Source organism: Sceloporus occidentalis, unplaced genomic scaffold (genome assembly GCF_023333645.1).
Source record: "Sceloporus occidentalis isolate IW3139 unplaced genomic scaffold, rSceOcc1.0.p SCAF_93, whole genome shotgun sequence".
Lineage (NCBI taxonomy): Eukaryota > Metazoa > Chordata > Lepidosauria > Squamata > Phrynosomatidae > Sceloporus > Sceloporus occidentalis.
In genome coordinates this window covers 3,677,501-3,689,710 of record NW_028317073.1, presented here as the reverse complement: position 1 = coordinate 3,689,710, position 12,210 = coordinate 3,677,501, and the positions used below count along the sequence as shown (strand labels likewise).

Here is a 12,210-nt window from a genome sequence, read left to right as displayed (position 1 = left end):
AACAGCTACCTGTTGTGTAATTGATAATTAGGTATGCAGCAGTGACACCTAGTCATACCTACAGGGGGTCTTAAGACAAGGGCTAACTCACAATACCAGGGGAAACACTTCACACTTATACAATTAACAATACACAGACAATCAGCCTTCTTCCTACCACAGGATGTCCAGCTGACGTTACAGTTCTGATACTCTGAGTGCTAAAACATGGGGTACATCAGCAGACTGAACCCCTGTATCCACACACAGAAGTCTCTACAAGGCCTGGGCCCATAGTCGATAGGGAGGAGGCTGGCTCTCAGGCCTCTCCAGGGGCCCCAGTGATGGAGGGTTCTGTCACAATTGAGACCTTCACAATGTATATGAGAATGTGATAAAATAAAGCAACAGCTGTATATGTTTCAAAATAATAGTAATAATAATAATATATGTTCACGAATAATTAAATGAACATAACTAGATGTTTATAGTGTTTTCTTCTTCTACAGTCTATCTCAACCACTCACAAAACATTAACCTTTTAGTGACATGAGTAGATTAAGATTACGTCCTCATGGTGGCGGCTTTTTGGAATAGGAGCCAGGCATAAACTGTTGCCCATGGAGTGTTGTGCAGCGGACAAGTGCAAAGGCAATGGGAACCGCTCAGCTGTGTGCGTCGGACTGCCATACACAAGGGAGAATATCCAAGAAAGGCTCCATTGGTTATGTCTTTCTCCTGCTCAGGTGATTAGGGACCACACAGGGTTAAGGTGTGAATCCAGGACAGATGGAAGACAATTGGAGTCATAAAAATATTTAATATTCATTATTAGGAATATCTATGGGCAAGACTATGGAAACAAGATTTTATTAAGACACGGAGGCTTCGTATTATGCTATTCTCTTCCTTTATTTCCCTCAGCAGCAAAGAGTTAAGGAAGAAATAAACAACAAAAAACAAAAACAACAACCAATAAGGAGGTAGCATATCAAATAACATAACGCCCCTTCCCATAATCCTCCCCTTTCTTTGCTGCTCCCTCAGACAGCTAAGTATCTCAATTTTGCTCTCTATTTAATGCATTTAATTCTACATTTATTCTCTGATTTCAGAAATACATATTTTATTTATATTGCTGTATTCATATTGTATTTTGTATGGTATTTGTTTTGATTTTTTCCCCTGACAGCCTTCCCTCTCCTGTCTTCAGGGGGCTAGGAGTTTTCTCCTACCGTGTTCACCCTCTTCTCTTTGGGTTTTCTTTGCTTCTGGCGTTTCCTTTTGTTTCTGCCGATTTTTCGCATTGTTGCGCTCGTTTTTCGGTGATCTGCTGTGGCGTCCACGCATGCGTGGTAGCGTTGCAGCAGTCACCTCAGTGGGAGCTATTTGTGTCTGTCCGGGGTCCTTCGCGGACCGTTTAGGTGGCTTCACTTCTGCCTGTTGGGGTCCTTTAGGATCTTCTATGGCAGTTTATTGTGCTCGTGGCGGCCATCTTTGTTGTGGGTTTGGCGCGTTTTCTTGCCCTGTATAGCGTCTGGTTCCTGTTTCAGTGCGGTGGCCATATTTTTAGTAGGTTCAGCTCCCTTACCTTGTGTGCCTGCCCTGTTCTTGGTATTTTCGGGTTATTTAACCCTTGGTACTTTTATAGTGAGTTTTTGCAGTATTGTTTCATGTTTTTTTCTGCTTATTATGCAGAATACTAGAGATTCAGCCCTTTCTGGGGCTGATGTTCCTACTGCTGACCCCAATGCTCACCTAGTTAGGGATGAACATTTGGTCTCCTCAGAGGAGTTCCAACTTATGATGGACACTACCATGTCCAGATCTATTGATCAAGCTTTTATTGGGGCTATGTCCTCCTCCATCTCACAATCAATTGCTAAAGCCTTTGCACACGCTCGCAGTCCTGACCAACCTCCAACTACAGCCTGTGATGCGGGACCCTCTGGGTCTCGTCCGGCAGGGCGTAAAGCTTCTGCCAAGACCAAACATTTGTCCTCCTCATTTCATGATGGCGGGGTTCCCCCTGTTATGATGGACAGCTCCCAGACTGTCACAGATGGCGCGTATGCACCGCGCAATAGTGCCCTTGGCCGGGCTAAATCGGTCAGAACTTGGAAAAGGGCACGTGCCCTAGTTGAGTCTTCTGAGTCAGAGGCCAGTGACGGGGAGGATGCGTGTTCGATGGATTCCTACAGGGATCCTATTGAGGACGCAGGCTCGGACGAGCCCGATGTTCCCATGCAACCCTTGGGTCCCTCACCCTCTTTACTTTCTGAGAATCCGGCTACAGGTGCCCATTCTGTGGCCTCTAGTAGCCCTATCTTAGATCCTCAAGGGCTTCCGCTCTTCGACCCAGACGATCTCCGCCACCCTCGGTCTGCGGAGTGGGAACCCCCTACGCATATCGTCAAATACCTGGCATCACGTATTCGAACTCCTTTATCCAAGGAGACCAGGAACAAGTTGAGAGCTGAGTGTCCTCGGCCGATTGTTCCCGATGGGGTTTGCAAAACCCCCGAGGTAGATCCTCAAATTGTTCAGTTTCTGCCAGTTTCGTCAGCAACCTCTTTCTCGTTCCGAAAAAAGGAGGTGGAGTTCGACCCGTGATCAACCTCCGTCCTCTGAATTCCTTCCTGGAGTATCATCATTTCAAGATGGAAAGTATCCATTGTCTTCGGGACCTGTTGCTCCCATCCGATTGGATGGTCAAATTAGATCTGAAAGATGCATATTTTTCGATTCCCATAGCTCTCGAGGACAGGAATTACCTGCAGTTCACATGGCACGGCAAGAAATGGCGGTCCTCGCAAGGGATTTTTGGCAGTATTGTCTTCAAAACAATATCTCTATAGTAGCGGAATATCTTCCCGGCCTGTCCAACACTACAGCGGATTGGAATTCCAGATATCTCCGGGATGCGAGCGATTGGCGTCTTCATCCGCAATTGTTCTTCAGGATAAACAATCTGTGGGGTCCCCTTCATACCGATCTCTTTGCCTCCCGTCTCAACACTCAGCTTCCTCGGTTCTTCAGTTGGAGACCGGATCCGGAAGCTCTGGCAACGGATGCTTTTCTCCAAGATTGGTCTCAGGGCTGGCATTATGCTTTTCCACCATTCAACATGATTGCCAGGACCCTTCTCCAGCTTCGGAACCGAGGGGACACTCTGGTATTGATCACTCCATTCTGGCAGTCTCAACCGTGGTTCCCTCAACTGTTAGGGATGTCCATAGATATGCCGCGGATGCTTCCGGACCAGACAGACATTTTGACGGATCCGGAAGGGAACTTACACAGGTTAGTATGTTCCGGCACACTACGTCTGATCGCCTGGCTGATTTCCCGGGACCATGGTCGATCTCTGGTGTTTCGCAATCGACTCTCAGGCTTATGGAAAATGCATGGGCGCCTGGTACCAGAAGAGCTTATCGTTCAGCATGGGATTCCTGGTCTAAGTGGTGCATGGGACGACACGTGGATCCCTTATCTACACCTCTGAATGATATTCTTAGTTTTCTTACCTTACTGTTTGAAGACGGAAAGGCTTATCGTACGGTGAACGTTTATAGGTCGGCTATTTCGGCTGGCCACTTACCTGTTGACGGTGTTCCCGTTGGACGTCATCCTTTGGTATGTAGACTTCTTAAAGGTGTTCGCTTCTCTCGTCCTCCTGCTTCACGTTACTCTTCATTCTGGGATGTTAACTTAGTTTTACTTTTCATTGACCGCTGGGGTCTTAACGAAGACTTGTCATTGAAGCAATTGTCAGCGAAATTGGTCACCTTGTTTTGTTTGCTATCGTGCAAACGTGTTTCGGATGTCAGGGCGTTGGATATTACTGCTCGTTCTTTTGTGCCAGAAGGAGTGCGGTTTGACATTTCTCGTCGCACTAAAACTTCTACTCCTTCGGTATTTTATCCTGCTTTTCCTGATAGACCTAATCTCTGTCAAGTGAAGTGCTTTCAAGCTTATGAGGCACGTACTGCTGCTTTCCGATAAGGTGGTCTTGCGCCTTTATTCTTATCTTTTCGCTCCCCTTATCATCCTGTCTCTTCTGTTTCCCTTGCTCGCTGGGTCAAGTGGCTCTTGGCTTTGGCAGGTATTGATACTAGCATTTTCGCCCCTCATTCTATCCGAGGAGCTATGGCTTCTAAGGCCTCCTCCTTGGGGTGTCGATTGGAGGACATTATGAAGGCAGCTGAGTCTACATTTGTGACTTTTATTTCCGGCCTATTACTCATCTTCCTTTACAGGTAGTTCATCAGCTTTGAACTAGCATAATACGAAGCCTCCGTGTCTTAATAAAATTCTCAGATTTTACTAGTCTCATGACGTAAAGTCATGATTTTATTAATGACACGGAGGCGAGTATTATTCCCTCCCTCCCATACCCTGTTTTTTTCATTCATGTGGGATTGTATGTTTACACTATGTAGTTACAATTTATATTGCTATCTTATCCCAGTCATATGGTTATTTTGGTTTTATATTATCTTATTATTGTGTTTATGTCTTTATTGGTGTATTTGGTTCAAATTATTGGATCTATTTTACCACATATGTTCTCCTCTTTTCAGCTTGATGCATTCCTTTTGACGAGTTCAATTTCCTGGTTTTCCATTTGTGGATGAGTTCTCCGAGTTGCTGGTTCTTCGGGAGCATCGGTTTCAGCACGAAAGAGGAGGATTATGGGAAGGGGCATTATGTTATTTGATATGCTACCTCCTTATTGGTTGTTGTTTTTGTTTTTTTGTTGTTTATTTCTTCCTTAACTCTTTGCTGCTGAGGGAAATAAAGGAAGAGAATAGCATAATACTCGCCTCCGTGTCATTAATAAAATCATGACTTTACGTCATGAGACTAGTAAAATCTGAGAATTTCTCACTATGAACTGTCTAGTTCCTATTCCTGTAAGGGACCTGTGTGAGCGGGAGATGTGAGTCCCTTTGCAGTATAAGAACTAGGGATTGTTATCCTTGTAAAGGACCATTGTTACCTGAAGGTATAAAAGTCCTTTAGCTGGATGGAAACTAGATTTTTCAGTATGAAGCGTCTAGTTCCTATCCCTGTAAGGGACCTGTGTGAGCTGGAGATATTAGTCCCTTCGCATTATAAGAACCAAGGATTGTTATCCTTGTAAAGGACCATTGTTACCTGAAGGTATAAAAGTCCTTTAGCTGGATGGAAACTAGATTTCTCACTATGAACCGTCTAGTTCCTATCCCTGTAAGAGACCTGTGTGAGCTGGAGGTATAATTGTCTCTTAGTTGTATAAGGACCTGTGTGAGCTGAAGGTCTAAAAGAAACTAGCTCTCTTTACATGAGTTGGATAGTTCCTATCCCTGTACAGGACCTGACCACTAGGGGGCAAAAGGTAATTTTGCTGGATAGAAAATAGCTCACCCACACTGAGCAAGCTATTTCCTATCCCTGTAAAGGACATGGTCCTTCTACCGGATAGGAACTAGTCGCAACCGTTTTCAAACAGCTGTTTGCACTCAAATACTTTTTTTTTTTGCTATGGAAAAAAGCAAAAATATCCCAGAATGCCTCTTCCACCCTCCAACAAAAGAAGACATTTAGAAATAAGGACAGAGCTTGCTTGAAAAATATGACCAACAGCGAAATGTTACTGGAAAAGCTGGATAAATTGTATTCTTGGCTGCGAGAGGCTCCACTTTGTGTCTCTTGTGCCCAAGGAAATTAAAAACAAGCTCTGGAGCTGTGGTAGCCAATATCTGCAATGATGTTAACAGCCATGCTTTTGTCAGTGGCATTGTTCCTGCAGAGCCTTCTCGGTCTACACTTTGTTTTTGGTGTCCTACTCTCAAGCAGATGCGATGGTTGCATGACACCCTGGTGAATGGTAACAGGAGCTCTGCAGGGCCACATAAAGTGCATTACATGACATGTGGTAGTAGGGTTTTAGCTCACACACAGAATGCAAGCTGCACTGTAGACAGGGCTCTGTGCAAAGTAAAAGGGGGAGGGGACAGGGAGGGAGATCTGTCTGATGTGTGTGTATGGTGTTGGCAAGTGGGTAAGCAAATGCTGTTTAAGTGAATGTGTGTCCGCATATGGTGTTCTGCATGTTAGTGTATAGTAATAGTGTTGGTGTGTGTGAGTTATCATATGGTAATAAAGTGTGAAGGATGAGTGGTGCCTGAGAGATGGAAAGAGACTGGGAGAGATGGAGCAGGAAGGTGTATGTATATGTAAGTATATGGTGTATGTCAGCGTGTGAGTGCTAGTGTATGGTGCATTTGAGTGATGTCTCTGCGTGTTAGTATGTGTGTGTTATTAATGTGGATAGGGGGCACCAAAGAAATACTGCACTCTGGCACCGCTAACCCTAGGCTCACCCCTGCCTACTGTGGTCTGCTGCTCAATGTGTCCATGCTTTGCTATTTGGAATTATTTTGCCCTCTGAATCCTGCTCAGACTTGGCACAAATTACTTAATTCAATCTTTATGTGCAGGATCAACAAGGGTTTGGAACACCAGAGAAGATAGCATGTTGGTTCCTGCTTGGAACGATAGTCTCCTTATAGGACTGCTTAATCGCACACAAGTCAATGCTAAGGATCAATTTTCTAGTGCTTTGCACATGGTGGGATATCAAGGACAAGTTAAGGACATGAGTGAAACACAACACATGCACCGTTCTGCTCATTCTCAGTGTGGCTATGTTAGTAGAGCTCTTACCTTTTGCCAACTAAGCATGTTATCAGACATGAAACAAGTTAATGTTTTATTAACTGCTGAAACTTGGCAAAAAAAGAATCACCTGATCTGTAAAATATGGTCAAAACCCTTTATGCGTAAGGTGTAATGATGTTTCAGTGCGTTATGTTGTTGGCAAACACTGGTGGGGTAAGGGTGGTGGAGGTGGAGTTCTGTCACATAGTCTGTCCTGCATCTAATCAACATAGCAGCTGTCAAATTAATCTTCCACCCTATCAATTTCTTTAGCTGTTTTCCTACTACATCAACCCCTTAATTGTACATCTGAAAGACAGATGTTCTAGGAGAAATAATGAAAACTAAACATATACCGTATTTTTTTCTTATCCCTATTTTCAGTAATAGAGAGAGTATTTGATGTAGTTACAAAAAGTTTGGAAACCGGTTATTTAAAATGATTTACCTACCTAGAAAAGCCCTGGGAATATTTTGCCATGTATTGGGTAGTCCTTTGTATGGTCATGAAATATAATTTAAAAATGTTTTTCAGCTTAATGCCTAGGTGCATATGGCCTCACAGTCACAGTGTATATTTGCAGAAATGATGTGGGGATTTTCTGAATGTTAGCATTAGGTAGGGACCTTGTCTAAGTTTATATACAGGGCTAGACTAGGAATGACTAAGTGGGCCTAGAACTTTAAGTCCAGCTGCCACCAGATTGCATACATTAGATTTTTAGAAACTTGAACCGGGTGGCCATGGGAATACACCCGTTGGCCACACATTGCAGGACGCAACGTGCTGCTGGAGTAGGGTATTGGTTAGTATTTCAGCCCTATAGGCCACTGGCCTGTTTACATACACCGATCAGCCATAACATTATGACAAGTGACAGGTTACGTGCATAACACTGATAAACTTGTTATCATGGCACCCATCAGTGGGTGGGATATATTAGGCAGCAAGTGGACATTTCCTTCTCAAAGTTTATGTGTTAAAAGCAGGAAAAATGGGCAAGAGTAAGCATCTGAGCAACTTTGACAAGGGTCAGATTGTGATGGCTAGACGACTCGGTCATGGGTGGCCAAGACTTACTAATACACACAGGGGGTGGTATTTCCTGATGGATTGGCCTCTTTCAGCACCCTGCCACAAATGAAAAAGGGTTCAGAAATAGTTCAATGGTGTTACCTTGGCCTCCAAATTACCCAGATCTCAATCCAATCGAGCATCTGTGGGATGTGCTGGAAGAACATGTCCAATCCATGGCCCCACCTCGCAACAGGACTTAAATGATCTGCTTCTCAAGTTGTGCTTCCAGAAACCACAGCACACCTTTAGAGGTCTAGTGGAGTTAATGTCTTGACGGGTCAGGGCTGTTTTGGTGGCCAAAAGGGGAATTACATAATATTAGGCAGATGGTCATAATGGTATGGCTGATCTGTGTATATAGCAGTAGATCGTCAGCAAATTATGATACTTTAACTGCCTCATGTCCAGCATTAATCATTTGATATACATTGCTATAAGATAATAATCTAAGGGGTGAGAGGAGGCTTTATCCTTTCATACATTTCAGTCAAAACTATTCACTGTGATTGGTGTTTGGTGTGGTCTTACAGTTTTCAAATAAGGGTTAGGAAATCTAAGCTAAGTAGAACATTACCTACAACATGTCACTTTTCAAAAGGGCAAATTTTAAAGTAAAATTACATTTTTATTTCCTTGCACTAGTATTAACATACTAGTATTTTTTTTAGTATTCTACTATTTATAATGCATTTTCTACCTTTAATAAAATTGATTATCATTGCTGTACAAAAAATACTACTTGTATGTATTGCTATAGTATCAAGAGTGGCATTCTAGAGTAATAGTTTTGTCCTCTGCATATTTTTTCAGACTGCTGTGTGCAATATTAGAAAGCATCCTGATTTTGCTACCACCGGCCAATGGATTGTTGTAACCGAACGTGATGGGAAACAGGAATCCAATGTATTTGATGGCATTCTTGTCTGCAGTGGGCATCACACTTTCCCTCATTTGCCACTGGATTCCTTTCCAGGTAAAAAAAATGCATTAAATAATATTTTTTTCCTCCTAAATAAATTGGTGGAAGGAATATAAAAGGGTCATCTGGTATTGTTGATGTGTTTATGACTTCAGGGTCAGTGTAGTATTTACGTTTGTGCTGGACATTATCAAGTCTAAGGGAAAACCACCCCTCCCCGTATACATTGACCACTTTCCTCCCAGGCTGCAGACATTCCTTGCCTCTCCAGCCAAGATGGTGACTCATCCTTGGCATTATTTTAGCCTGAAATTTATAGGCTCTTTCACTCCCAATCTCTCACACATTCACTCTCTCTCTTCTTGGTAAACTCAATAAAAGAGTTCAAAAGGAGCCTGGACGTGTTTCTTGAAAGCAATAATATTACAAGTTATGGATATTAGATTAATAGGGACAGAATGTTGATCCAGGGATTTATTCTGATTGCCATGTTTGGAGTCCGGTAGGAATTTTCCCCCTGATTGGGCAATTGCAATCTGCTTCATAAGGGTTTTTTGCCTTCCTCTGGATCAACACAGTAGGGACACAATATGTATATAGGTTGAACTTGATGGACTTTGGTCTTTTTTCAACCTTATGAACTATGTTACTATGCTACTGTGACAGCATGTCAAATTTCCAATTTGAAAAATGCACACGTCACAAAAGTGGCCTTTTAGCCCCCAAACAACCCGACAAACCCATGCATGGAGGGTATCACTGTACTCAGGAGATGTTGCTGACCACATATTGGGGTGTTGTGTGACAGTGACATATACCAGGAGCTGTTAATGCATAGCTAAAGCACAACATGTGTAGGAAAAATAAACAGAAAAAATACTACTGCAAACCTTGACATTGGCTGGTGGTAAAATGTGTGCATTTGAAATACCCTGGGGTGTCTAGTTTTCAAAAATATATGGTTTTATGATGCACACTGAAATGGCCAAGCTAATATATATATTAGTGTGTGTGTTTATTTAAAAAATAAAATAAAATTACATTTATTTAAAATAAATTGTGATGCATCTTTTTCTTATTCAACAGCGTTGCTTCTGGATATCATCCTTGTAGGAGTTGTGAAAGGCATTGTGAAGCATCGCCGTACCAACACAGAATCGTATGGACATGTTTGCTACCTTCTCTGTGGACAAGTATTCCTTCCCTTCAGGCCATGCAACAAGAGCAGCCATGGTGTCTCGCTTTGTGCTTAATCATCTAGTGCTGGCTGTTCCTGTCAGGTTACTGGTAATTCTCTGGGCAGTTGTTGTCAGCTTGTCTAGAGTCATGCTGGGTAGGCACAATGTAACTGATGTCCTGTTTGGCTACTTTATGGGGCACATGCAGTACAGTATATTTGAGTATTTCTGGCTGTCACCAAATGCTTTACCATCTTTGTTCAAAATGTGATATATGCAAACAGGAAGTAATTATGATTGGTGGTCGTTGAAGGCTCATTCTCATTCACAATGGAAATACGATTGCCTAACACACGTTGCTGCTTTTATTATATCTGTAGGGTCGAGTACATGCAACAGTTAGATGACTGCTGAGACAAAATAATCTTTACATTATTAGTAAACAACATTTGCAAGTAAGAAGCATTGTACTTAACCCCTTCAATCCCGGAGAAATTTTGCCATTTTTGCGCTATGTCGGTTCAGCGATGATTCTCTTTTACTGTGAATAGTGTACCCATATAAACTATATATTGTTTTTTCAAGGAGAGATAGAGCTTTCTTTTGATACCATAGTTGGATGATTAGCTGAAAATTTAGAATTAGAAATTTAGTAAAAAGTAGCAAGAATTAGAAAAAAAAATCTGTGTTTTTTTCATTTTCCCTCTGAATCCTCACAAAATTAGGTAAAAAGACAGAAAATTCCATCCAGATTTATCCATTTAGGTGTCCTGTAGATGTCGATGTGCCCAAAGTGCCCGTTCCCGGCCGCCTAAGTTGATCGCGGCCGGCCGGCAGTTTTGCTCTAAGTCCCCGTTTTTGGCAGGTCAAGTTGCTTGAGAAACCCTGGAAGTCAATGAGGTCGGATTTGCCGGCCGCATCCGACCCTCGCTCCATCGAAGTCGGCATGCCTTGCCGGATTTTCCCGGTGGTGACGTGGAACTCCGTCCCGGTTCGCCAGGGACGTCAGGCACCCTCCGCCGGATATATAGGGAAGCTGCTGCTGCTTGTTCCAGAGAGCCGGCTCCCAACGACCTCGCGAAGCCCAGCCCGGGTGCCGGCCATGTCCCGGCCCCGGCCCCGGGAACCCCACCGTCCTGTAGACCTCCGAGGGTCCCGCCCGGGGCTCCACGGACCTCGGGAGGACCAGCCCGGGTGCCGCACCGGCGGTCCAACCCGCCCATGTCCCGGGCCGTGTCCCGGGAACACCACCTTGGGGCAGACCCCCGAGGGTCCCGCCAGGGGCTCCACGGACCTCGGGAGGACCAGCCCGGGTGCCGCACCGGCGGTCCAACCCGCCCAAGTCCCGGGCCGTGTCCCGAGAACACTACCTTGGGGCAGACCCCCGAGGGTCCCGCCAGGGGCTCCCCGGACCTCGGGGTGCCCAGCCCGGGTGCAGCACCGGCGGTCCAACCCGCCCAAGTCCCGGGCCGGGTCCCGGGAAGAGCACCTAAGGCAGAGCCCCGAGGGTCCCGCCAGGGGCTCCCCGGACCTCGGGGTGCTCAGCACGGGTGCAGCACCGGCGGTCCAACCCGCCCAAGTCCCGGGCCGGGTCCCGGGAACACCACCATGGGGCAGACCCCCGAGGGTCCCGCCAGGGGCTCCCAGGACCTCGGGGTGCCCAGCCCGGGTGCCGCACCGGCGGTCCAACCCGCCCAAGTCCCGGGACGGGTCCCGGGAACACCACCATGGGGCAGACCCCCGAGGGTCCCGCCAGGGGCTCCCCGGACCTCGGGAGGACCAGCCCGGGTGCCGCACCGGCGGTCCAACCCGCCCAAGTCCCGGGCCGGGTCCCGGGAACACCACCATGGGGCAGACCCCCGAGGGTCCCGCCAGGGGCTCCACGGACCTCGGGAGGACCAGCCCGGGTGCCGCACCGGCGGTCCAACCCGCCCAAGTCCCGGGCCGTGTCCCGAGAACACTACCTTGGGGCAGACCCCCGAGGGTCCCGCCAGGGGCTCCCCGGACCTCGGGGTGCCCAGCCCGGGTGCAGCACCGGCGGTCCAACCCGCCCAAGTCCCGGGCCGGGTCCCGGGAAGAGCACCTAAGGCAGAGCCCCGAGGGTCCCGCCAGGGGCTCCCCGGACCTCGGGGTGCTCAGCACGGGTGCAGCACCGGCGGTCCAACCCGCCCAAGTCCCGGGCCGGGTCCCGGGAACACCACCATGGGGCAGACCCCCGAGGGTCCCGCCAGGGGCTCCCAGGACCTCGGGGTGCCCAGCCCGGGTGCCGCACCGGCGGTCCAACCCGCCCAAGTCCCGGGACGGGTCCCGGGAACACCACCATGGGGCAGACCCCCGAGGGTCCCGCCAGG

The 12,210-nt window shown here is 46.5% G+C and overlaps 1 protein-coding gene across 1 annotated transcript in view; it reads left to right on the top strand.

Annotated features, from left to right (window-relative positions):
- Positions 1-10,273, top strand: part of LOC149284450 (flavin-containing monooxygenase 5-like) — a 31,167-nt gene extending 20,894 nt beyond the window's left edge. Inside the window, exons 4-6 of the mRNA XM_089496746.1 lie at positions 8,573-8,735; positions 9,768-9,840; positions 10,240-10,273. Of these exons, the coding sequence (XP_089352872.1) occupies positions 8,573-8,735; positions 9,768-9,840; positions 10,240-10,273 (270 nt within the window). The remainder of the gene's footprint in view (positions 1-8,572; positions 8,736-9,767; positions 9,841-10,239) is intronic.
- Positions 10,274-12,210: the final 1,937 nt, after the last annotated feature.